Source organism: Trachypithecus francoisi, unplaced genomic scaffold (genome assembly GCF_009764315.1).
Source record: "Trachypithecus francoisi isolate TF-2019V2 unplaced genomic scaffold, Tfra_2.0 Lachesis_group0, whole genome shotgun sequence".
NCBI classification, from domain to species: Eukaryota; Metazoa; Chordata; class Mammalia; order Primates; family Cercopithecidae; genus Trachypithecus; species Trachypithecus francoisi.
The window spans coordinates 36,017,752-36,045,383 of record NW_022681453.1 but is presented as its reverse complement, the minus strand read 5'-3'; the positions used below and the strand labels follow the sequence as shown (position 1 = coordinate 36,045,383).

Below are 27,632 nucleotides of genomic sequence, written 5' to 3'. Positions count from 1 at the left end.
AGTTCTGTGAGTTTTTCTAGTGATCTATTGAACCTGAGCAGTGGATTGTGAGAACCCCTGTGTATGTAGGTGGCCTGCCACCCTGTTTGCTGCTGGCATCTGAAGTGGGAGCAGTCTGGGGGACTGAGCCCTTAACCTGTGGGGTTGGTGCTAACTATGGGAGTTAGTGTCAGAATTGAATGGAATTTTTGGACAACCAGTTGGTGTTGGAGAATTGGAGAATTCTGAGAAAATAACACATATTTGGTGTCAGAAAACACCACACATGACATCTGTCTTTGCCAATGCTTAACTCAATATGGTGCTCAGCCTCTCTTCATATTCAGCTGAAAACGCTCTTACACCAAAGCGTCACTAAACAGATTATGCCGCAGGTTTCAGAGAAGAAATGTGAAGGCATGTGAATCCACAACATCTGTTCTCACGCATTCTCATCACATGTGTCTGTTCTTCCTTGTTCTCTTCCCCTCTCTCTGCGTTTTCCCCCTGCTCACGAATAAGGTTCTCCTGTGTTAATATGGAGCAGTCCCCCGACTTGCTGTATTAGTTCATTTTCACACTGCAAATAAAAGGATATCTGAGACTGGGTAATTTATAAAGGAAAGAGGTTTAGTGGACTCACAGTTCCACATGGCTGGAGAGGCCTCACAATCGTGGCAGAAGGCAAAGGAGAAGCAAAGCATATTTTACAGGGTGGTAGGCAAGAGAGCATGTGCAGGGGAACTCTCCTTTATAAAACCATCAGATCTCATGAGACTTACTATCATGAAATGCCTCCATGATTCAGTTACCTCCCTCTGGTAATTATGGAAGCTACAGTTCTAGGTGAGATTTGGGTGCGGACACAGCCAAACCATATTAGTTGCATGTCCACTCACCAAAAAGTCCTGTGGTCAGCTAGACACCCTTCTCTTTGATGGAAGTTTGCTTTCCATCTGTGGTTACTTAAACATGCCCTCTGGGGGTCTCATCTGCTCATCCCAAATAGTGTCTCAAAATATTCCTTACAACTGCATATGGGGTAAATCTACCTTTGACCATCTTATACATTCATACTTGCCTTCATTCAATGAAAAACTAAGTTGGATGCCTACAATGTCTCATGCAGTGTTCTGGGCACTGGGCACTCATCAGTGAACAAAACAAGTGTTTGCCCTATGGAGCTAGTCTAGCCGTATACATATATAAAATTAGTACACATAAGAAAGTATGAAACAGAAGCATTTACTAAATTTCTATGTATGTATACATTTCTTCCTATTCCTGCTTTTATCATTTGGGGTCCAGTTAGAAAGATAGAGACTATGCTCGTTATTTTAACAGATAAAATTTAGCATAGAAAATTGAGTAAAGAACTATTGGAGGACTAGAAGGGCAAAAAACTCCAAAAAACCCACCACTAACTAAAACAGAGATTATAACTTGCAGGAAGCAGTGCTCCCCACCCCTGACCACCACCCCCACCCAAGATAAAAGGAAGAAGTTGAAGCTTTCCAGGAACCTGGAAACTTGGAGGAGAGGTCCTGCAGAGCTGGGACCCAGAGTTTTAGGAAAGGCTGCTGCTTGGCTGGTTTCAGTGGCTTTGAGGCTGGTCAGGGAGTGCTGGTAGCACCTGTAAACTGGAACCAGTTAGTCTTGAAACCAACTTCTTTTGCCAGGGTGAGGAGGTGTGGGGCCAGGGGTTATGGTGACAAAACATTAGAAGGAACGGATGCCATCTCTTATCTGCCAGCCCTTTAGTCTCCCTATAGTGTGCCCCATATGGGCAAACCCTAATAGGAAGCCAGCTGGTGAAAGAGAAAGTAATTTGCAGGATTATCAGCCCCAGAGAGCAATGGGCACCTAGAAAGGAGATTTTGGAGCTGAGACAAAATAACTTCATAACTGGCACATCACTGATAGGGCCCAAGTCTGGGTCCTCTTCATCTTTCTTTTGATTTACTACATTGAATCCCAAAGATGCTGTTCAGATCCACTGAGAAGATAATTGTGAAATATCCAAATAAACACAAGTATTTTCACACAAATGTGCAACAGCTCCAGTTTGCTTCTATATGGTGTATGGTTAATTGTGTACTTTGTCCTGTTTTGCAGTCTAGGGCATTTCCCAAAGGAGAAACTAATTCCACAGGATTTAACACAGATGCCAAGTCAAAATTGGTTGGGGGATAACTGTGCAAATATAGTTAAATAGATTTTTTTTAAATGGTTGAGCTCCTCAGAACCTTAAATAAAGCATATATTGAGAACCTCTAAGTGAAGAAAATAAAACTATGTATTTCCCAGATGTTTGACTATGAAATTCCCCCATCTTCAATTTTAAGCTCACTGATTTGTCTTCTGGTTATAGTCTGTCTACTTTCAACCCATCTCTACTAGTCATTTTTTGAAAACAAAAACATTTCAAACTTCTAGTTAAAAAATTTTTGATACATATACGAACCTCTCACATCTCTCTGATGTATGATGCTTTTTAAAATTTTTTATTATTTTATTGAGACGGAGTCTCCCCCTGTAGCCCAGGCTGGAGTGCCGTGGCATGATCTTGGCTCACTGCAAGCTCTGCCTCCTGGGTTCACGCCATTCTCCTGCCTCAGCCTCCCAAGTAGCTGGGACTACAGGTGCCCGCCACCACGCCTGGCTAATTTTTTATATTTTTAGTAGAGATGGGGTTTCACCGTGTTAGCCAGGATGGTCTCGATCTCCTGACCTCGTGATCCGCCCGCCTCATCCTCCCAAAGTGCTGGGATTACAGGTGTGAGCGACTGTGCCCAGCATATACTTTTAAAAAACAGTTTTGTGCTATGTCCTCCTTCAACTTCTCCTCCAGCATTAGTTCTTCTGTTTCTCTTTCATGATGTTGGTGTGTGTTGTTTCTTCATTCTTGCTGTTGTGCCTTAGAGCATCCTGTCATCAGTGACTGCCAGTAACTGGTCTTTTCCTATTAGTAGTTCCCTGAGGCACTGTTTCATCTCTTGGGCCCGTGTACCCTACAATTGCTGTTTTTGTCCAGCATACCCCTTGCTACTTGATGCTGATCATTTTGATGGTTGCCGGAGCCCCCGCTCTGCTCCCTGGGTGCCCAGCCTTCAGACTTAAAATATAACCCTGGCGGCCGGGTGCAGTGGCTCACGCCTGTAATCCCAGAACTTTGAGAGGCTGAGGCGGGCAGATCACGAGGTCAGGAGATTGAGACCATCCTGGCTAAAACCCTGTCTCTACTAAAAATACAAAAAAAATTAGCCGGGCGTGGTGGCGGGCACCTGTAGTCCCAGCTACTTGGGAGGCTGAGGCAGGAGAATGGTGTAAACCCGGGAGCTGGAGCTTGCAGTGAGCCAAGATCACGCCACTGCACTCCAGCCTGGGTGACAGAGGGAGACTCCATCTCAAAAAAAAATAAAAAAAAAAAAAAAAAAAAAAAAAAAAAAATAAAATATATATATATATGTAGATAGATGTAGGTAAATATAGATATAAAAAACCCTAGCTACTCCTGCTTTGGGTACAACCCTGTCCTATGCTCTTTTGACTGTGGGATACTGCTTCAATCTAGTTCTTATATACTTACCATTCTGGCCTACCAGGGGCACTCCATTAATTTTTTCCCCTAGTGCTGCTATGAATATTTGGTTTAGACAGCTTAGTCCAGCCTTACATTCTTCCTTTCTGTGTCCCCACTGTGCTTAGCACTAGATCTTACCCTGTAGAGTAGGTGATACTTGGTGTTCAGCAGATTGCTTTTGGGAGGGGGCTTGTTCTCAAGGCCTCAGGTCATTTTCCCAGCCATCAGTATACCTCCTTGGGGTGTTTCTTCTGCCCTGAAAAGGTGAGTAGCTTTCATATCTAGTGTTTTCAGAGGCAGCAGGAGCTTCAGAGGTCAATTTTAATTTTGAGCCAACTCTCCTCCTTTAGGGGCAAAGGTCCTCAAGAGAAGAGAGTAATGGCCAATAAGGGGGAGTTGTTCAGAATCTGTCTTCCTCCTGCATTGGGTAGCTACTTAGATGCTGGCTGGATCTACCCGGTGGAAGGTCATGGAACCAAATCCCCATTGTGGTGCATTTCTCGCCTCCCTGGTGTTACTTCTTGATCCTGGACAAGATGGAAAAGAGATTTCACAGAAATCTTTCATTTTACTTTGCCAGCAAACTTGTAAGGTCGTGGTGGTTGATATTCTCAGTTAGCATAAATAAAGGTCACCTGTGAATAAATGGCAGGGTGAAGATGACCCACAGAGCCTTTGACGCCACTCACTTAAGCTTATTTCTCAATTATCAACTCCCAGAACTGTCATCTTGACATTACAGCATATTTTGATCCTTTCTGCCTCATTCTCTGTTCACTTCTAGTTTGGGCCAGTTGTTAGCTTGTAGCAATATCGTCTAGCATTTCACTATGGGTTCCTTAAAGAAGAATCATTAGTGTAGAACTTTCTTTATGTTTCTTAGGTTCTTTGACTCCTCCGATTTTAAAAGGGTGTAGTATGTTTAGGATATTGTTTCCTTTGCTGCTTAGATACTGTGTCAGATTATCTATTTGTAGGAGTCTTTTTGTGTGTGCTTTTGTGAGTTCTCTCTCATCACAGTGGACTTTTCAAATGAATGACAGTGTGTATTTCACACGTTTCCTGGACAGTGTGGCAGGCTCATTTGACTATCGTGCATTCTGCACCTGGGTATAAATGTTTTTTTTAGGGATTATTTTGAAGTTTCCTTTTTATGATATCCAGTTTTCTGAAAGCTCACCTTAAATTTAACTTCTATGGATTATTCTTATAGATAAAAGTAATATTTGGGTGATTTACCCTCTCCCCCTCCCTGGCTAAAGAAATTCAAATTACTATAAGGGAAGAGATGACTAACATAGATGGAAATATTTGGCATGTGATTTTCTTGTTTATAACTAGGACATTTTATGTGGAATATTGGGGAGGGCAATGGAATTTAATAATCAAAATTATAATTTCTCCTATAAATGGAGATTTTGAGAAATTGTGAAAGAAAGGGTGCTCTCTACAATGTTTTATTTTTCTTTAAAAGCATCTAAGATCCAGTTTTCCATAGCAATAGTATTTTGTTCATCAACAAAAATGAAATGTCTTTCTAAACACAAATAGTGGACTTCAGACCTCACAGACACCAATTATCATTCTGCACAGAGAACACTGAAAATGTCAGAGAGATGATCTCAGGAATTTCCCCAGCAAAGGTCACTCATTTCCTACTCTGTAAGTCATTTCTTTGGCACGCCAGAGTGACAGGCAAGCTTGTGAGATTGAGTTAGCTAGGTCACTCAAAACTGCTGCTATAAAGAAGTGATGAGAAGTCTATTGCTATCAGGTAAATCCCATTAAATTCAAATGTATCCTAAACTATTAAGCACTATTAGATCGTTAGAAGGAGCTGGAGTGGGTTGATTGAAATAAAGTCTGTCCCTTGCAAGCTTTCATCTGGATTTATTGGAAAGGACTTTGGAGAGTAATTTAAGGAAGGCTAACAAATTGGTAACTGCAGGGTGTGGAGAAGGTAGCAGGGCCCTGTGAGGGAGTCAAATCTGATGCACATGTTTGACCCATGGTAATGGTGATGGTGAATGTGCACATAGGTTCTTTAGGGTTTTCAAAGCACCTTCACGTACATTATCCCATCCACCCTGGAAGCTTGTGTTTTGCTAATATCTCTGCTTTACCCTCCCAGTGTGCAAGCTCATTTGATGTAGAGATCTTGAAAAACACTGCTGTTGTTCCTCTCACACCGGTGATGTGTTTGGGCAACATGATTGAATAAAAATATCTAGTACTTTCCCTTCTCTGAGTATTGTAAAGGATCTGCTCTGATGGCATGTCTAAGTGTGTGAAATAGTTGGAGAGGTTTTAATGAATAATGAATGGCCCCAGAACAAGATATTTTCCCCTCTTTAAAAATTTAGAGAATGAGTCCGTGGCCTAGTATCGTACTAATTTGTTTTCAAATGAACACTTTGCATGGAGATGATTCTTGGAACACAGACCCTCTTTTGCCACCACAGAGACTCACCTGAGTGGGTGGACACATACATGCATATAGGTATATATATATATTTAAATGAGATGGAGCAGTGACTTAATTTTCAGGAAACATCTTCTAGAGTTATTTGTGCCACAAGTGAGCAGAGACTCAATTTTTATGAACATGAACCTGACATAAGACCAAGCTACTTGGCACAAATATCCTCACCTTCTTCCACGAGCTCACCTGTTCTACAGAGATGTTGTCTTGGCAGGCTGAAAGGGCAGTGCCTAAGCACAGGGATGGGCACTTAATGCTGGCCTGTTGAGGGTGTGTCAGTTGACTCTTGTAACTTCAGGCCTCAGTTACTCATGTGTCACATGGACCTTTGCCTGGTCATGATCTCAGGTTTCCTTCAGATCTTAGTAGTCTTTTCAAAGTAATTAGAAAATTAATTTTATTAAATGTAATTAGAATTTTTGTTTTCTTTTTCTAGCTTGCCTTCTTTCATTTTATTAATAAACCCATCTTTGGGAAATTAAATGTAGTTATTAAATTAACTATATTAAATAGATAACTTTGTATTCAGGTAAAAACAGAATGTAGAGATTAATATCACAGTCATCTGTGGGTCCAGTATGAAGAAGTTCCAAATAATATTTTCTCAGATTTGCTCAGATCATTTTAAAATAAAAAACGTAAAGTATAAGTGATAAAATTGAAGTCTGTTGTCTCATCAGGAAATCCATGATCCCTTCTGACCCTTTAACATAGTCAGTGTTCTAAACTTGGCATGTCACCTTCCAAATGGTTTTGATATATCCATGTATGTATCTTCCTAAGATTATTTACTATTATTTTCTATATAAGTGTGCGTAAATACTCTTATGTGTTCCTCTTGTTCTACAACTTGCTAGTTTTTCCCATATATTTTGCTTAGCAGATATATTGGCATCGATATATTTCAAGAGCTGGTTCATTCATTTGAACCATTTTACAGTATTCCATTGGATAGGCCACATCTTATTAATCCTTAGCTTTAATGTCTTTGGTTTTTCTATGTAGCATCTCTTTAATCAAGGGAGGCCTTGTGTTCTCTCCTAGGAGAGAATCTCAGATAGGCCACTGTAGCAGATAGAGGTACTGCAGCCTGTTGCCCGCTGAGATTGATATTAAATAATGGAGGAAGGTTATAAGATCAGAGGCTCAGCAGCGAGGAGGTGTGGCAAGATGGCCGAATAGGAACAGCTCCAGTCTCCAACTCCCAGCGCGAGCGACACAGAACACCGGTGATTTCTGCATTTTCAACTGAAGTACTGGGGTCATCTCACTAGGGAGTGCCGGACAATCGGTGCTGGTCAGCTGCTGCAGCCCGACCAGCGAGAGCTGAAGCAGGGCGAGGCATCGCCTCGCCTGGGAAGCGCAAGGGGGAAGGGAATCCCTTTTCCTAGCCAGGGGAACTGAGACACACAACACCCAGAAAATCGGGTGACTCCCACCCCAATACTGCGCTTTGAGCAAACGGGCACACCAGGAGATTGTATCCCACACCTGGCCGGGAGGGTCCCACGGCCACGGAGCCTCCCTCATTGTTAGCACAGCAGTCTGCAATCTAACCACAAGCCAGCAGCGAGGCTGGGGGAGGGGCGCCCGCCATTGCTGAGGCTTAAGTAGGTAAACAAAGCTGCTGGGAAGCTGGAACTGTGTGGAGCTCACAGCAGCTCAAGGAAACCTGCCTGTCTCTGTAGACTCCACCTCTGGGGGCAGGGCACAGCTAAACAACAACAACAAAAAAAGCAGCAGGACCCTTTGCAGATGCAAACGACTCTGTCTGATAGCTTTGAAGAGAGCAGTGGATCTCCCCACATGGAGGTTGAGATCTGAGAGGGACAGACTGCCTGCTCAAGTGGGTCCCTGACCCCTGGGTAGCCTAACTGGGAGACAGCCCCCACTAGGGGCAGACTGACACCCCACACCTCACAGGGTGGAGTACACCCCTGAGAGGAAGCTTCCAAAGTAAGAATCAGACAAATACACTCGCTGTTCAGCAGTATTCTATCTTCTGCAACCTCTGCTGCTGATACCCAGGCAAAAAGAGTCTGGAGTGGACCTCAAGCAATCTCCAACAGACCTGCAGCTGAGGGTCCTGACTGTTAGAAGGAAAACTATCAAACAGGAAGGACACCTAATACCAAAACCCCATCACTACATCACCATCATCAAAGACCAGAGGCAGATAAAACCACAAAGACGGGGAAAAAGCAGGGCAGAAAAGCTGGAAATTCAAAAAATAAGAGCGCATCTCCCCCTGCAAAGGAGCGCAGCTCATCGCCAGCAACAGATTGAAGCTGGTCAGAGAATGACTTTGACGAGATGAGAGAAGAAGGCTTCAGTCCATCAAACTTCTCAGAGCTAAAGGAGGAATTACGTACCCAGCACAAAGAAACTAAAAATCTTGGAAAAAAAGTGGAAGAATTGACAGCTAGAATAATTAATGCAGAGAAGGTCATAAACGAAATGACAGAGATGAAAACCATGACACGAGAAATACGTGACAAATGCACAAGCTTCAGTAACCGACTCGATCAACTGGAAGAAAGAGTATCAGCGATTGAGGATCAAATGAATGAAACGAAGCGAGAAGATAAACCAAAAGAAAAAAGAAGAAAAAGAAATGAACAAAGCCTGCAAGAAGTATGGGATTATGTAAAAAGACCAAATCTACGTCTGATTGGGGTGCCTGAAAGTGAAGGGGAAAATGGAAGCAAGCTGGAGAACACTCTTCAGGATATCATCCAGGAGAACTTCCCAACCTAGTAGGGCAGGCCAACATTCAAATTCAGGAAATACAGAGAACGCCACAAAGATACTCCTCCAGAAGAGCAACTCCAAGACACATAATTGCCAGATTCACCAAAGTTGAAATGAAGGAAAAAATCTTAAGGGCAGCCAGAGAGAAAGGTCGGGTTACCCACAAAGGGAAGCCCATCAGACTAACAGCAGATCTCTCAGCAGAAATTCTGCAAGCCAGAAGAGAGTGGGGGCCAATATTCAACATTCTTAAAGAAAAGAAATTTAAACCCAGAATTTCATATCCAGCCAAACTAAGTTTCATCAGTGAAGGAGAAATAAAATCCTTTACAGATAAGCAAATGCTGAGAGATTTTGTCACCACCAGGCCTGCCTTACAAGAAACCCTGAAGGAAGCCCTAAACATGGAAAGGAACAACCGGTACCAGCCATTGCAAAAACATGCCAAAATGTAAAGACCATTGAGGCTAGGAAGAAACTGCATCAACTAACGAGCAAAATAACCAGTTAATATCATAATGGCAGGATCAAGTTCACACATAACAATATTAACCTTAAATGTAAACGGACTAAATGCTCCAATTAAAAGACATAGACTGGCAAACTGGATAAAGCTTCAAGACCCATCAGTCTGCTGTATTCAGGAGACCCATCTCACATGCAGAGACATACATAGGCTCAAAATAAAGGGATGGAGGAAGATCTACAAAGCAAATGGAGAACAAAAAAAAGCAGGGGTTGCAATCCTAGTCTCTGATAAAACAGACTTTAAACCATCAAAGATCAAAAGAGACAAAGAAGGCCATTACATAATGGTAAAGGGATCCATTCAACAGGAAGACCTAACTATCCTAAATATATATGCACCCAATACAGGAGCACCCAGATTCATAAAGCAAGTCCTTAAAAACTTACAAAGAGCCTTAGACTCCCATACAATAATAATGGGAGACTTCAACACCCCACTGTCAACATTGGACAGATCAACAAGACAGAAAGTTAACAAGGATATCCAGGAATTGAACTCATCTCTGCACCAAGTGGACCTAATAGACATCTATAGAACTCTCCACCCCAAATCAACAGAATATACATTCTTCTCAGCACCACATCGCACTTATTCCAAAATTGACCACATAATTGGAAGTAAAGCACTCCTCAGCAAATGTCAAAGAACAGAAATTATAACAAACTGTCTCTCAGACCACAGTGCAATCAAACTAGAACTCAGGACTAAGAAACTCAATCAAAACCGCTCAACTACATGGAAACTGAACAACCTGCTCCTGAACGACTACTGGGTACATAACGAAATGAAAGCAGAAATAAAGATGTTCTTTGAAACCAATGAGAACAAAGATACAACATACCAGAATCTCTGGGACTCATTTAAAGCAGTGTGTAGAGGGAAATTTATAGCACTAAATGCCCACAAGAGAAAGCAGGAAAGATCTAAAATTGACACTCTAACATCACAATTAAAAGAACTAGAGAGGCAAGAGCAAACACATTCAAAAGCTAGCAGAAGGCAAGAAATAACTAAGATCAGAGCAGAACTGAAGGAGATAGAGACACAAAAAACCCTCCAAAAATCCATGAATCCAGGAGTTGGTTTTTTGAAAAGATCAACAAAATTGACACACCGCTAGCAAGACTAATGAAGAAGAAAAGAGAGAAGAATCAAATAGATGCAATAAAAAATGATAAAGGGGATATCACCACCGACCCCACAGAAATACAAACTACCATCAGAGAATACTATAAACACCTCTACACAAATAAACTAGAAAATCTAGAAGAAATGGATAATTTCCTGGACACTTACACTCTTCCAAGACTAAACCAGGAAGAAGTTGAATCCCTGAATAGACCAATAGCAGGCTCTGAAATTGAGGCAATAATAATAGCCTACCCACCAAAAAAAGTCCAGGACCAGATGGATTCACAGCTGAATTCTACCAGAGGTACAAGGAGGAGCTGGTACCATTCCTTCTGAAACTATTCCAATCAATAGAAAAAGAGGGAATCCTCCCTAACTCATTTGATGAGGCCAACATCATCCTGATACCAAAGCCTGGCAGAGACACAACAAAAAAAGAGAATTTTAGACCAATATCCCTGATGAACATCGATGCAAAATCCTCAATAAAATACTGGCAAAATGGATTCAGCAGCACATCAAAAAGCTTATCCACCATGATCAAGTGGGCTTCATCCCTGAGATGCAAGGCTGGTTCAACATTCGCAAATCAATAAACGTAATCCAGCATATAAACAGAACCAAAGACAAGAACCACATGATTATCTCAATAGATGCAGAAAAGGCTTTTGACAAAATTCAACAGCCCTTTATGCTAAAAACGCTCAATAAATTTGGTATTGATGGAACGTACCTCAAAATAATAAGAGCTATTTATGACAAACCCACAGCCAATATCATACTGAATGGGCAAAAACTGGAAAAATTCCCTTTGAAAACTGGCACAAGACAGGGATGCCCTCTCTCACCACTCCTATTCAACATAGTGTTGGAAGTTCTGGCTAGGGCAATCAGGCAAAGGAAAGAAATCAAGGGTATTCAGTTAGGAAAAGAAGAAGTCAAATTGTCCCTGTTTGCAGATGACATGATTGTATATTTAGCAAACCCCATTGTCTCAGCCCAAAATCTCCTTAAGCTGATAAGCAACTTCAGCAAAGTCTCAGGATACAAAATTAATGTGGAGAAATCACAAGCATTCTTATACACCAGGAACAGACAAACAGAGAGCCAAATCATGAATGAACTTCCATTCACAATTGCTTCAAAGAGAATAAAATACCTAGGAATCCAACTTACAAGGGATGTAAAGAACCTCTTCAAGGAGAACTACAAACCACTGCTCAGTGTAATAAAAGAGGACACAAACAACTGGAAGAACATTCCATGCTCACGGATAGGAAAAATCAATATCGTGAAAATGGCCATACTGCCCAAGGTTATTTATAGATTCAGTGCCATCCCCATCAAGCTACCAATGAGTTTCTTCACAGAATTGGAAAAAAACGGCTTTAAAGTTCATATGGAACCACAAAAGAGCCCGCATTGCCAAGACAATCCTTAGTCAAAAGAACAAAGCTGGAGGCATCATGCTACCTGACTTCAAACTATATTACAAGGCTACAGTAACCAAAACAGCATGGTACTGGTACCACAACAAATATATAGACCAATGGAACAGAACAGAGTCCTCAGAAATAATACCACACATCTACAGCCATCTGATCTTTGACAAACCTGAGAGAAACAAGAAATGGGGAAAGGATTCCCTATTTAATAAATGGTGCTGGGAAAATTGGCTAGCCATAAGTAGAAAGCTGAAACTGGATCCTTTCCTTACTCCTTATACGAAAATTAATTCAAGATGGATTAGAGACTTAAATGGTAGACCTAAAACCATAAAAACCCTAGAAGAAAACCTAGGTAGTACCATTCAGGACATAGGCATGGGCAAGGACTTCATTTCTAAAACACCAAAAGCAATGGAAACAAAAGCCAAAATTGACAAATGGGATCTAATTAAACTAAAGAGCTTCTGCTCAGCAAAAGAAACTACCATCAGAGTGAACAGGCAACCTACAGAATGGGAGAAAATTTTTGCAATCTACTCATCTGACAAAGGGCTAATATCCAGAACCTACAAAGAACTCAAACAAATATACAAGAAAAAAACAAACAACCCCATCAAAAAGTGGGCAAAGGATATGAACAGACATTTCTCAAAAGAAGACATTCATACAGCCAACAGACACATGAAAAAATGCTCATCATCACTCGCCATCAGAGAAATGCAAATCAAAACCACAATGAGATACCATCTCACACCAGTTAGAATGGCAATCATTCAAAAGTCAGGAAACAACAGGTGCTGGAGAGGATGTGGAGAAATAGGAACACTTTTACACTGTTGGTGGGATTGTAAACTAGTTCAACCATTATGGAAAACAGTATGGCAATTCCTCAAGGATCTAGAACTAGATGTACCATATGATCCAGCCATCCCACTACTGGGTATTTACCCAAAGGATTATAAATCATGCTGCTATAAAGACACATGCACACGTATGTTTATTGCGGCACTATTCACAATAGCAAAGACTTGGAATCAACCCAAATGTGCATCTGTGACAGACTGGATTAAGAAAATGTGACACATACACACCATGGAATACTATGCAGCCATCAAAAAGGATGAGTTTGCATCCTTTGTAGGGACATGGATGCAGCTGGAAACCATCATTCTTAGCAAACTATCACAAGAACAGAAAACCAAACACCACATGTTCTCACTCATAGGTGGGAACTGAACAATGAGATCACTTGGACTCGGGAAGGGGAACATCACAAACCGGGGCCTATCATGGGGAGGCGGGGGGGGAGGGATTGCATTGAGAGTTATACCTGATATAAATACGAATTGATGGGTGCTGACAAGTTGATGGGTGCAGCACACCAAGATGGCACAAGTATACATATGTAACAAACCTGCATGTTATGCACATGTACCCTAGATCTTAAAGTATAAAAAAAAAAAAAAAAAGGCTCAGCAGCTCTGATGTGGTGGAATGATGTACAGAAATGTGAATAATTAAATGTAATACAAAGGGAATGTCTTAGTTCATTTTCTGTTGCTTATAAGAGACAACCTGAAACTAGGTCATTTATAAAGAAAAGGAATTTATTTCTTACAGTTATGAAGCCTGAGGAGTCCAAGGTCAAGGGGCTGTATCTGGTGAGGGCCTTCTTGCTTCTGAGAACTCTTCTACATAGTCCTCAAGGGATGCATGGTGGAGGGACTAAGAGTACTAGCTCTGATCTCTCTTCTGTTTCTTAGAAAGCCACCAATTTCACTCCTGTGATAATCCGTTAACCCATTAACCCATTCATCCTTGAATGGATTGGTCCATTCATGAGGACAGAGCTCTTATAACCCAGTCCCCTCTTACAGATCCCACCTCTAGTACTGCCACATTGGAGATTAAGTGCCAATATGAGTTTTGGAGGGGAGAAACATTCAAACCATAACAGGCCAGTTTGGGCAAAAGATTTGAGGTTAAGATTGTTTTGAAAGAAGTGCCTTTTTTCTGACTAGCAAGTATATCAGATTTACTATGTGCATATAAACTAACATTGTAAAGTGTGTGTGTGTCTAATACTAGATTTTTTTTTCCCTTAACCCACATCTAATCCACGAGTAAGCTTTACCTCATCACCAAACTTTATCCAGAATCCCCTCATTTCTTTCTATCCCCACCTCTACTGCCCTTCTCTATAGTCTAGTTGAGGGATCAGCACACTGACCTGCTAGCCAAATAAAGCTTTATTGGAACACAGCCATGCCCATTAATTTGTATATGATTGATGGTAGTTTGCACTACAAAGGCAGAGTTGAATAGGTGCAACAGAGTCCACCTGGCCTCAAACCCTAAAATATTTACTGTCTGACTCTTTATAGAAAAAGGTTGCTAACCTTAAACTGGTTGAATGCAGCTCTCTCCAATTGGTTTTATTCTCTAAAGAGAAAACAGTGACTTTTTTAAAACGTGAATTTGATCTTCTCACTTCCCTGTTTAAAACTGAGTGAATGAAGTCTAAACTCTGGATTTATCTTACCAGCACCCGCATTATCTGGTCCCTGCTGGCATTGTCATGCTCCTCTGTCACCATACTCCCTCGTTCGTGCACGTACCAACCCCTTTCCTGCCCCAGAGCCTTGGAACATGCTGGCCTCTCAGCCTGCTGTGCTTTGCCTCAGTTCCTTCACAGGTATACCTCTTTTCTGTCTCCAGGTTTCTGCACAGATGTCATTTCTTCAAAGGTGACCACTCAGTCTAAAATTGACCTGCACAGCTCATCATGTGTCTTTCTTTTTTTTTTTTTTTGAGACGGAGTCTCACTGTTTCTCCCAGGCTGGAGTGTAGTAGTGCAGTCTTGGCTCACTGCAACCTCCACCTCCTGGGTTCAAGCTATTCTCCTGCTTCAGCTTCCCGAGTACCTGGGATTAAAGGTGCGTACCAGCACGCCCAGCTAATTTTTGTATTTTTAGTAGAGACGGGGTTTCACCATGTTGGCCAGGCTGGTCTTGAACTCCTGACCTCAGGTGATCCACCTGCCTTGGCTTCCAAAATTGCTGGGATTACAGGTGTGAGCCGCTTCACCTGGCCTCATCATATGTCTTTCATTTTCCTCATAGCACTTGCTACTCTGTAATTACACTCTTCATTTATGTGTTCATGTCTTTCTTCCCTGCCTCTCCTCCTAGGGCGAAAGCTTGGTGACCACAAAGAACTTGTCTGTGCTGATTACTGCTAGATCTTGGATGTCAAACACAGTGACCACATTATGGATGCAGTGGAAAATTGTTAAATGAATGAACAAAGTATAAGTTCTGCCAATTTCCCTGGTAGGAGTTAAATGCCAGTATATGTTTATATTACCTTAATTTGTTTTCTTTATCTATAAATAAATCTTTCCTACTTCTGTTCGCAAGGTAAAATTAAGGTGATTTTATTCTGCAACGTGATTGAGCTAGCATACTCTCCAGGAGGGAACAGACAGGCATTCTGAAAGGGTACTCGGTATTTTTGGAGCCGTTTATACATTTGTTTCTGCTATTGTGCTAATATGCTAATGTTTATCAAGGTTGTATTTTTTTTTCCCTCCCTTTCTTTCTTGCTGCTGGCAGAGCAGCAGTATAGAGTTATGCAGCAAGCCCTCCTTTGGGCATTTGTCCTTACTACAAAGTGCTTTACATTTCTTTGCTCCTTAAAATATATCCTGCTTTTCTGCTGAACCTAGGATAAAAAGAACAAGGCAGTATCTTTGCGAATCTTAATTCTTTTGAGTTGGTGAAACCCATCCAGCAACCTCTCTTTCACACCTTCCCATTTTCCCATTGAACCTCATATTCGGTACAACTCTGTACCTTCCTGCAGTGAAATCTATAAATCAGAGCCTCCTGCTTCTTCTCTTGCCCCAGTTGACTTCAAGGCTAAGGGCCCATGTTTGTGAACTGGGAGATGATACACCAGCACTGCCTCATTAAAGGGCATGGGTCCTCAGTCAGACGTACCTGCATTTGAAATATGGCTTTGCCTCTAACCAGCTGTGTCACCCTGAGCAGGCACTTAGTTACTCTGAGCCTTCATTTGCTTATCTGTAAAATGGACTTCTGCTGGTATCTTCCTTTATTTGGAGAATTTCACGAGGTAATGCTTTCCAAGTGGAATAACACAGTTTCTGGAACTTCATGGGACTCAGAAATGTTCACTAGTATTTGATTTGGTTCAACAACATAAGAGTTTGCCAAGGCACCCCAAGAAGAATGAATTCTAAAATAGCAACCTGCTATGATCCAGTTTCTGGATAATCTGAAAGTTCAACTGTCAATTCTTTTTTGGAAATACAGATGATTTTATTACTGTTATTTTAACTGATGCTGCTTGCCTTACTGCTAGAGGCCTTAGGTAAGACATGTGGTACTATCAGAGATGCGTTGTCAATGGAACAAAAATGGCCTCGGGCAGCTGGTCTGATCCTAGTCTGATGTCCTATGAAGAATAACTCAAGTGTTGTTTCTCTTGATGCGGGAACTTTAAAGCACTTTTCTTCTCTAGCCATCCACTCTAATTAAGTTTTGCATCCCTTCAACACTGACTTTTCAGGTACCATATCATCATTATTATCATTACCAATTTGTCAGCCGCTTTATTTTTTCATACTTTAAAATGGAAAACAGTAATTTTAGGTCAGGAATGGCAGTATAGTTTTTGTCTGTGGTGGTTCCAGGTGGTTTTTAGTTGACACAGCATTTACAGATTGACTAAAAAGAGAAAAAGTCAGATGTAATAATAGAAAGGTCATGGGCTTTTTTAAGGCCAGGGGACCTGGGTTCAAACCTTGCCTCTCTCTTAATCAGCTGAGTGGCCTTAGACAAGCTATTTAACCCACCTCTTTCACCTTCAGACTTCTTCTGTGAGATGGGGATAACCTCGTTCAGATGAGATGAAAAGTGAACTTACTTATACTAATTAGCACAGGTTTTCTTTTTGAGACAGAGTCTCGCTCTGTCACCCAGGCTGGAGCGCAGTGGCACGATCTCGACTCACTGCAACCTCCACCTCTGGGGTTAAAGCCATTCTCCTGCCTCAGCCTCCCGAGTAGCTGGGACTACAGCTGCCCGCCACCACGCCCATCTAATGTTTGTATTCTTTGTAGAGACAGGGTTTCACCGTGCTGACCAGGATGGTCTCGATCTCTTGATCTTGTAATCCGTGCCCCTCGGCCTCCCAAGGGGAGGTGTGAGCCACTGCGCCTGGCCCTAAGTAACACATTTTAAGATGCTTTCTGAATGTGAGATTTTTCTAGTTCTTCCTTTTGCCAATTACTGTTCTTTTTCTGTGATTGTTGAGTGATTCAAGTATAGAAGTTCTATGATTACAGTTTAAAAATACTTCCCCAAATGTATTTAAAACAATGAGCAGGGCTCAGTGGGCACTATTAAAACAAAATTATTTATATGATCACCTACTGTTTTTATCTTAATGATTGCCAGATATCTACTTGTTACACCTTTCCTCCTCTTTTATATTTCTGAATTAAACAATAATGGGTAACTTTTTTTGAGTACTTGTCATGGGCACCGTTTCAGTTTATTTGCATATATTAACTCATTTAATCTTTACAACAGCCTTTGAAGATGGGCCTGTTAGTATCCTCTATTTTATAAACGAGGAAGTGAAACCCATGTCAGCTGCCATTTCTGCCATCCGTAGGGTAGGTAGGATCTCTCTGTACCCCTTTTAGAGTTTAAGAACTCAACCACAGGGGGCTAATTAATTGGTTAATTCATTTCCTTATAGTGTGCAAAACAGGGAGAACACAAGTGGAGAGTGGTGAAGAGTATTGCAGTGCTAAACAAAAGTGACGTTCTGTTTTCAGTGAAGATCGCTCTTTAGCCTGAACGTGGAGAGAAAAAAATAGCAGTGTCAGTACCCACATTCCTACTCTTCCTTCTACATCTGACATTATTATTTTATTCCTTTCCATAGGCTTAGGCTTCTAATCACAATGGTTACTTTTCTTACCTATTTCTGTAGCATGTTTTCTTGCTGAAAGAGAAGTTGACATGCTGGTGTCATCATATTAAGGCCTAAACAGAACAGCATTATTGGTATTATTTTTTTCCTCTTACAAACAGGATTCCACTTAATCTCTTTTATGGGATGGCACAGTTAAAGTGCCTTCTTCATCAGAGCCTGTTTTAAACAAGCAGGCCTTTTATTTTATGACACTTATATTGAGACACATTGAGTTATATCTGTCTTTTCATTTGCACCAACACGTTTATTTGAGGCCTCATATTTCCTAGGTAACGTGACTAAGGTAGATTTATCGGTGCTAATTTGCATACAGAACAACATTGGCGAAACTAAAATATAACAAACACATACTAACTTTTGACTTGCCACAGCCCACCAAGCATCTGCCTTCGTTGCCATGCCTGTAATGAGAGGGAAATATATTTTCCTCTGAGTTTACAGCTAATTCCTTGTTTGTATTCCACTGTCGTCACTGCTGTTGAGAGCTCAAAATGAGGTTTAAGAGCCTCTTCATATCTAACAGCAGAAGTTTATATTAGAGGTGGTAGTTCTGTATAACAGAAAATGCGACTTTCGCTCACCACCTGGATTTCATACCACGTTTGAAGAACCCTGCTACATTTAAGTAAGGGGCAAGCCCTTTGTTTTGCAGACAAGTTAATAGAGACTTAAGGCTACACCATTGTGTTAAAGCCTGGCTTGTATTTCTTTTTCTCAATGTTTCTTTTAAGTAGATTGATATTTATGGAACAAATAATAAATGAATTTATTTAACAAAATTTTTTAAAATTACAGATTACGTTGAAATTTCTTGGTCTGCCCTTCCCAAGTTTACTGGCAGTAGGTTGGTGAACATTATCTGGACCTTTTCTTATACATTTACTTATGCATTTATTTATCCTTAGAAGATATACATTATTGCTTCATGTGTGAACATGTGTGTCTAATATACGTTCTTCTACTGTATATATTGTTCTGCAACTTGCTGGTTTCTTTTAGTCTTGTCCTTGTAGAATAATCAGTGCTACTATGTTCAGACTTAATAGGCTAGATTAGTCAATGCTGTTATAATGAGTTATTCCTAAGATCTCAGTGGTTAACACATCAAGCGTTTATTTCTCAGTCATGCATATGTGGGTCAGATGACATCCCCCATGTTGTAACTCTTATAATCCAGCCTAATCTCACCTGTGACTCCACCATTTCCACATGTGGCTTCCAGGTCCTTGTAGCTAACAAATAGGGCTCTGGAGGATTGCACATGGTCTCTTAAAAGTTTTGGCATACTAGCTACAAGAGAACTGAGAATTGTAGGGGTACACATGGTTACATGGTGATACTGTGTTGCTATAGATAATTTTAAATACTTCACACAGTCAGAGTATATTATAGTTTGTTTTGCCAGTCTCCTATTTGATGGGCATTTGGATCATTTCCAATCTTATCCTTTTGTTATGTACATTTCTAGAGAGAAGATCTTGCATGTATCTCTGGTACATGTTTTGCTAGGATAGACACCCAGGAAGTAGACTTACCAGGTCAGAGGATGAGGGTGCTTTAGTTTTCATAAACACTGTCAAATTGTTTTGGAAGGTGGTTGCACTAGCGTTCTATTGTAAGGGTAGTATCTGAGAAAGTGCATTTCACCAGACCTTCAACAACAATAGTATCAGATCTCGTGTGTGTGTGTGTGTGTGTGTGTGTGTGTGTTTGTTTGTGTTCAGTAGCATCTTCATTCCTTTTGGCAAAATGGCTTCTTCTGTTTTGTTTGAATTTCTGTTTTCTTGATTACTAGTAATTCCTGGCCTCTTTCTAATACTGCTTTATGCTGCCTTCCCAAGTGAGCAATACTAGTGTGCAAAGTCGGGCTGAAGAAGGATGAAGCAAGTGCAGAGCCAGTGGGTAGACAGTTTTCCCTTTTGGGGTGCCCAGCTCGGGACATTGCTTTTGATAGTCTCTATTGATTCCCCCACCTCCCCACCCCAGGTGCTATTTCAGTTGTCTCTACACTTCCAATTTTAAAACCATGGGGCAAAGGATGATTTCTTGGGCATGTTGTTTTTGTTTGTTTGTTTGTTTGTTTGTTTTCTGTGTAGCTGTCTAGTTTTGTGCTTGGAGTTTTTATGTCAGTTTTTGCCCACTTAGCCATTGTCTTGTTATCTCCTGGTTTTCTTTGTCCCCTGCCTCATTTTTCATTCTTTTTCTTCTGCTTCTGCTCCCTTGTTCCCATAGGCCCTTAAATCTTTATGTACTGCTTTTCTTTTAAGTTGTATTTTTCCCGTTCCCCTCCAAGCTTAGAAATGCTTGCTGTATCAAAGAAACACAGGAAGGAAGGGAATGATGGCAAGGATAGTACAAGTCCAAAGGGAACAAAACCTAGGTGCCCACCTACCCCAGCTAGTTTAAGAATGTGATGCTGTTCCTAAGATGGTCACTTTGCCAAAATCCATGTGAAGGAAGGAAAGAAGCTGGCAATTAGTCCAGCTTTCATCAGGCCTCTGGCTTACTATATGATCCCTAGGCAAGTTACTTCCTCTCATTAGGCCTCCAGGTTCCTGACTGTAAACTGAGGTGATTGGACCCCAGTGGTCCCTTTGTATCTTGAAACCCCAGTATTTGAAAGATGTGACTAATTGGTAAACTTCTCCAGTATAGGGTCCCAAATACCTTTGTAAAAGTGGATCACTGCCATTCCCCTTCACCTTCAACCTGCGAAGCACTGAGTCAGTAAGGGCCCAGTCGGGAAGACAGGGAATCCGTGAGGTCATTTAATAGAATTTAACAAAGGGTAGGAAAGATTGTAAGGCACACAGGCTGGGAAGGCAACACAGAGATGCATGGACAACAGCAGGAATCTTCTGTGAGCCATAGGAGAGGAAGGAAGTGGTGTTGGCAGAGTCCAGGGCCAGCTGTTGGAAGCAGAAGTCACGGCAGGGGAGGCAGTGGGAGCTGGAATGTGGAAGAAAGAGCTGTCTGGAGAGACCTGGAGTTTCAGAGGAGACGCTGTTACACCCACAAAGAGGGCAACAAAGCCTGGTGTCTTCCCCCTTCTGTTCAGTCTCTGAACAGTCTCAAGTTTAGACAGAAGAGCCTGTGGAATGGTCCTGAGGGCAGGCTGGCAAATGACTGGCAGAAACAATCGAAAGGCACTGGGGCAGATGATCTTTATACTCCATTCCATTGCTTGCATTTTAGAATTCATGGATTCTCTGAGAGATTCTTCATGTCTCCTGCAGCAAAGATGTTATTTTAGGGTCATAACGGGTAGCTCTTCTTAGGAGTTGAAACAAACTTTTGCCATTCTAGCATCTTAGGACAAGACCTACTCACATCTCCACCTCCCTCCCTCCCAAAGCCTGGAGTAGTTACATTTTACCTTACATGAGCTCTGTCCGTATTTCATGAAAGCCCTATTCCTGGTAGACTTTTGACAAAAGGGACAGTATTTTACTTCTCTCTTTTCTCAGTCTGTATCACCACAGAGCCTCTGGGGCCATAATACAAACACAGGGAACCAACAATGTTACCCAATTGATCCAGAAGCTTTACTGTTTCTTAGTAACCTGTGATCTTAGGCAAGTTCAGTCCCAGTTTCCTAATTTGTAACATGGCTTTATTGGTCAGTAAAGCCGATTGGGCAAAAAGGTTGTGCAATAGTAACAATCCCCAGAATTTCAGTGGTTAAAAATCCACAAAGGTGTATTTTTTACTACACATTTATGTAAAGTCACTTGGTATATGACCATCCTTACTCTGGTCCCTGGCTGATAGATCAGCTGCCATCTTGAATGTTGCCATTCCGCATATCTAGAGAGGGCGAACTTGGATGGGGTGGGAGGGATGGCAATTAACTGTCGGCCTGAATGCGTCATGCAACATATGTATTCACAACTTACTGGCTGGAACTAGTTAATTGATATGATACTGTGATATAATAAAAAAAAAAAAAACATATTTGGTCTTTACCCCTGGTTCCTGACACACAGTTCTTAAGACCCTTGGGATATCTGAAGTGATGAGTGTCATTTGTACCTTAATGAGATGATTAGTGGTTGGAGTCCCCTAGGTAGGTTCAGGATTGTGACTGGTTACTAGAAAGCCCAAGGCATAATTAGAGGGTTGGGACTTTCGGCCCTATCCTCTGAGTCTCTGGGGAAGAGAGAGGGACTGAAAGTTGACTTAATCACCAATGGCTAATGAGGTAACAATCATGCCTATATAATAAAACCTTAAGAGGACAAGGTTTGGAGAGCTTCCAGATTGTCAAATATATGGTGGTATCTGGAAGGTGGTACTCCCAGAGAGAGCATGGAAGCTCCATGGACTTACCTTGTTATGTATACCTCTTCCATCTGGCTGTTCACCAGTGTCTTTTGTCATATCCTTTATAAATAACTGATAAATGTCAGCAATGGTTTTTTTGAGCTCTGTTAGCCATCCTATAAAATTTATTAAACCCGAGGAGGGGGTCTTGGGAACTCCCAGTTGATAGCTGATTGGTCAGAAGCACAGGTAAAATAATCTGGGGCTTGTGCCTGGCATCTGAAGTGGGTATAGTCCTGTGGGACTGAGCCTCTAACCTGGGGGATCTGATGCTAACTCTAGGTAGTAGATACGGCATCACCTAACTTCAGCTGAAGTAAGGAAGTGCCTAGAGGGAAGAAGACTGGGGATATTTCTTGATTTGCACTAATGACAGCTACAGAGAGAGAGAATAATTCTTGACATTTCCTGATTGTTTTAACCATGAAACATGAATATTTAATATAATGCCTAACTCATGATAAATGCTCAATTAATAGTAGATGGAACTATTATCATTACTATTCAGCAGTTTATATTACATTTCCAGCATACTTTCTACCATCCATTTGCATAGCAGATTTCTCCTCACCCTTTTTTACAACTGAAAATGCAGAAGTAAACATAAATTATTTTTCTGTAGATTTATCACAAGTATGTTTTTTTTTTTTTTTTTTTTTTTTTTTTGAGACTGAGTCTCTCTCTGTCACCCAGGCTGGAGTATAGTGGCACAATCATAGCTCACTGCAGCCTCAGCCTCCAGGCTCAAGTTATCCTCCAGCCTCAGCCACCCAATTAGCTGGGATTATGGGCATGCACCACCACACCCAGCTAATGTTTTTACTTTGTGTAGAGGCAGGGTCTCACTATGTTGGCCAGGCTGGTCTTGAACTACTGGGCTCAAGCAATCTTCCTGCCTCAGTCTCTCAAGATGCTGGGATTACAGGTGTGAACCACTGCGCCTGCCCACACCCAGCTACAAATTCTTAGTAAGTGGAGTTGTCTTGAAGTTTTAGAGCCAGTCAGGGTCCTACTCTTCCAAGTTTTGGATTGACAAAAATAGGTGATTATTCTGTAAAAGAATTCCTTTGTGGAGTGATAGCCGGGTGTCATCAGTGGTTTTGGAACTGCTCACTGTCCTGGTTTTCAATTTAAGAGCAACAGACTTTAAGCTGGCTTTCATTTGAGTCAGTGTGGAAACAGTCAATATATGTTATATGTCTGTGAAGCTGGCCTCTGGATCAATTGCAATTAGTTTTTAGCAGATTGCATTAACATATCTAAAATTAATACGGCAAGTGTTCTGATGAAAAGGAATTGACCACAACCACTTTGTGGCTGTTTTTAGTCTCCCTCAAATGCTCTTTTCAAACTATATTTTTTCTTCTTTGGTTAATGGCTTTAAATTGGTACGTCAACATAGACATAATCTATTGATTGTTCCCATTTGCCTTTTAAGAGTGGTCCTAGATAATAAGCACACAGCTAATGTTTAATGTTTTCTTTCACTAAGGAGCTTTTTCGCTAAATGCCTTAAACTTGTATTTTTCTTTGTATGTTATATAACACGCTATTAAGACTGTAAAGCCTTTGAGTATGTTCATTTACAGAAGTTTCTGTTTTTCAAATTACTAATGTTTCATCAAGACTTAAAAAGTAAGATTAAGAAATAATGTATAGTTAAAAAATAATATATAGTAAATGATGTGAGCATTGCTTGTCTGGCAATTTATGTTTATCCCAGTATTATTTATTTCTAAAGAAGAAGTATAGGCAACTTCAATGTTAAAAACAAAACCAAACCATCATTACCAGCAGCTACAAGGACAGAACAGAGAGCTATCTTTAGGCTTTATCATGTTGAAATTTGAATTTTTTTTACCAGTATGTATACATTATATTATGTTCATTTCAGGTCTTAAGGACTAACTTGTACTTTTTTATTTTTTGAGGTGGCCAGTTTCTGGGAATGAAAAGTTGTCTGTATCAGGAGACAAAAGGCAGGGTTGATTCATTTGGCCATCTAAGTGACATTTTTTTTGGGTGTCTTTCATATGTCAAGCACTGTCACCTTCTTCATAGAGATACAGAGAAGTTTAAGGCATACTTTCTACCCTTTAGTGGAACACAGTCTAGTTATGGGGTTCTAGAGCTTTGAATCACCCTATTTCAAAAGAGCTCCATGAGTACATCATAGCTTGGGGATACCAGAAGAAAATGACATTGTAAGGACACAGTAGATGTCCTGAAAGGTAATGGCTCCATGTAATGAAGCCCTGTGGGCCTCACTTTTATGGTCTGTGTGACACTGCCTTGGACATCCACCAAAGCCATGGACAGAAGCCAGTAGGGATTGTATCAGGTGATGTCCATGTACTACCAGTCTTGTGATCCAGTTGCATGATTGATGTTTTGGTTTGTGCATTAATGATATTGTCATCCTACCTCTCGTGAGTAGTGTTTCCTTTGCCTATGATTCATGGATGGAAAGGAGCTTACATTAAGTGTATTCATTTTTCCTTTTTTTTTTCCTTTTAAAAATGGGGCTTATGGATTTGGTAGGGAATACTGTTGATATTGGATAAAATGTAAAGAATTTATTTGTTCATGTTATTGTGTCCTTTGACTCTGTCCTTTTAATGCAGAAAAAAACACATAGTGCATGTTGGTAAACCACTTCTACTTGAAACTTAAGCAAGATTCTTTTAATACACAAGTTGCAGTTTAGGAACTAGTTAAATTAATGGTGAATCTTTCAGGTTATTGCACTCAACCTTGGTGCATGAAAGAGATAATCTCGTTAAACACACAATGGCGCTACCTAGACTCTGTTAAAAATTATGGTAAAGAAATGAATTAGTCTGTGGCCCAGTGACTTCAGAATGTTTAAACAAATTTCCTGAAAAACTTTACAATGATTAACAATCTATATACAGTTATTAAAATAATGCTATGCTCTTTATTTATTTGAGGTGAGAGGTGGGGAGCCATATCCATATAATAGAGTCCTTAACAGTTTTTAAAATAACTTATTGTGAAATACTTGTAGACTCACAGGAAGTTGCAAAAATAGTACAGCAGCCCCATGTACCCTTCATCCAGCTTCCCCTAATACTGACACCTCGTGTAGTTGTGGTACAATATCAAAAGCAGGAAATTGATATTTATGTAATATTATTAACTAGATCACAGACCTCACTCAGCTTTCAGCATTTTTAAAAAACCTACATTCATTTGTGTGTGTATAGTTGTCCTTAACAGTTTTTGTTAAAAAATAATTAAGCATGAATTTAAGTGGAGTTTTTTTTTTTTTTTTTTTTTTTTTGCTTTTGCTTCTCTCAATTCTGGGTTGCTGATTGCCAGTCGACATTACCTCTAAGCCTGGCCATATAGGTTGACTTTTATTTTTCTTGCTATTAATGAGTGTTCTTACCTCTCTCCTTCAATTTCTGTAGGCAGTTCAATTAACCTCCAGAAGATGGCTGAACCTGCAGGAATACCAGAGCAAGAAACTGATGTCTGACAACGGAGTGAGAGTTCAAAGATTCTTTGTAGCAGACACTGCAAATGAAGCTCTTGAGGCTGCTAAGAGACTAAGTAAGCTTATTCATAATAGATGAAATACACTTGCCCAAATCAGTGAATTCACAGGTAGCGGTTTCCCACTAGTTAATTTTTTTTTGTTGTGGGTTAAACTGAGGGGGGCAGATATAGGGGAGAGCTTAGAATTGCAAAAACAAAAAAGTCCTGATTGCCTCGTGTACATGTGTGTAAGTGTGCAGGAATCACGTGACTGCAGGGGGAGGGGTCTGCTTTCAGAGCTTTGTCCCTGGGAGTCTTCAGTCCTGCTGACCTGGGAGGAGATGTGGAATCACAGGACAGCCTTCAATGTGATGGCCTGGGTGTAGGAGAGTAGAGCTCTTCTTCCCTGGCGCACCTAGAGGTTTCCTCTAGACCGGGCCCTGCCTGACGCATGCTGCATGAGATTCACAGGCACCTCTGTGTCCTCAGTTCCACCAGGATCACTCATTGGAGGCACTTGGCCTAAGTGTCAAAAACCTTAGAACAGGCTGTGTGGGATCGCTTATGCCTATAATCTCAGTACTTTGAGAGGCTGAGGAGGGAGGAACACTTGAGTCCAGGAGTTTGAGACCAGCCTGGGCAACATAGCATAACCCATTTATAAAAAAAAACTAAAAACATTAGCCTAGTATGGTGGTATATGCCTGTAGTCCTAGCTACTTTGGAGGCCTAGGCAGGAGGATCACTTGAGCCCAGGAGTTTGAGATTATAGTGGGCTATGATCACACTAATATACTCTAGCCTGGGTGACAGAGTGAGACCCTATCTCTTTAAAAAAAGAAAAATTTAGAACAACAGACAACTTCCCTTTCTTTTCAGTATCCCTTAGGGAGGGTGTATCCTCAGAAATTCTTACAGTATGAGCATGAGGGTGTTTTCCTCCCAGCTTTTTGAAATGAAGAATCGTGCATCAGTGGAGCATGATTCAATAATGTGTGGAGGGAATGGATGGAAGCCTTCAACAATATTTGATGACACAAAAGGAAATTGTGATCCATGTTAACTAACAAAGGAAATGATAACTGCAATTTAAAGAAACAAAAAACATCAATTTAGGAAAACTTTATTCTTTTACATGAGATAGCAGCACATGGAATGTCGCTCCACGGTAGTTTTTCAGAGATTTTAGTCACTATTTCACCCAGTTTTGTCAGCTGTGGGTTAGTGGCTGGGGGAAACATGGCTGAAGGGCTTGAGAAGCCATTCATTGCAGAATGAATCAGTTGTTTTCATCCTTCTTTAAGTCCCTTAGAACATGGGGAGAGTGCCGTCTGAGTGACTGGAGGAGACCAAAGGCAAGAGCATGACTTTAAAGTCAAGCTAACTTTGCTTCAGCGTTTTGCCCTCCCTTTTACCAGCTTTGGAATTTTGCAGAAATACCTTCTCCGTCCTTGCCTCAATTTCTTTATCTGTAGGTCAAAACTAATAGTACTTATTTCCCAATGCTATTGGGAGTCTTTAAGAGTGTATTAGTCTATTCTCGTCTACTAATAAAGACATACCTGAGACTGGCTAATTTATAAAGGAAAGAGGTTTACTGGACTTACAGTTCCACATGGCTGGGAAGACCTCACAATCATAGTGGAAGACAAAGGAAGAGCAAAGGGATGTCTTACATGGTGGCAGATGAGAACTTGTGCAGGGGAACTCCCATTTATAAAACCGTTAGATCTCCTGAGACTTACTACCATTAGAACAATATGGGAAAAACTACCCCGATGATTCAGTTATCTCCACCTGGCCCCACCCTTGACATGTGGGGATTATTACAATTCAAGGTGAGATTTGGGTGTGGACAACCAAACCATATCAAAG

The 27,632-nt window shown here is 40.9% G+C and overlaps 1 protein-coding gene across 1 annotated transcript in view; it reads left to right on the top strand.

Moving 5' to 3' along the window:
• SUCLG2 (succinate-CoA ligase GDP-forming subunit beta) overlaps positions 1–27,632 on the top strand; it is a 286,300-nt gene that overhangs the window by 36,980 nt on the left and 221,688 nt on the right. The window contains exon 2 of the mRNA XM_033210388.1: positions 25,691–25,832. Within this exon, the coding sequence (XP_033066279.1) occupies positions 25,691–25,832 (142 nt within the window). The remainder of the gene's footprint in view (positions 1–25,690; positions 25,833–27,632) is intronic.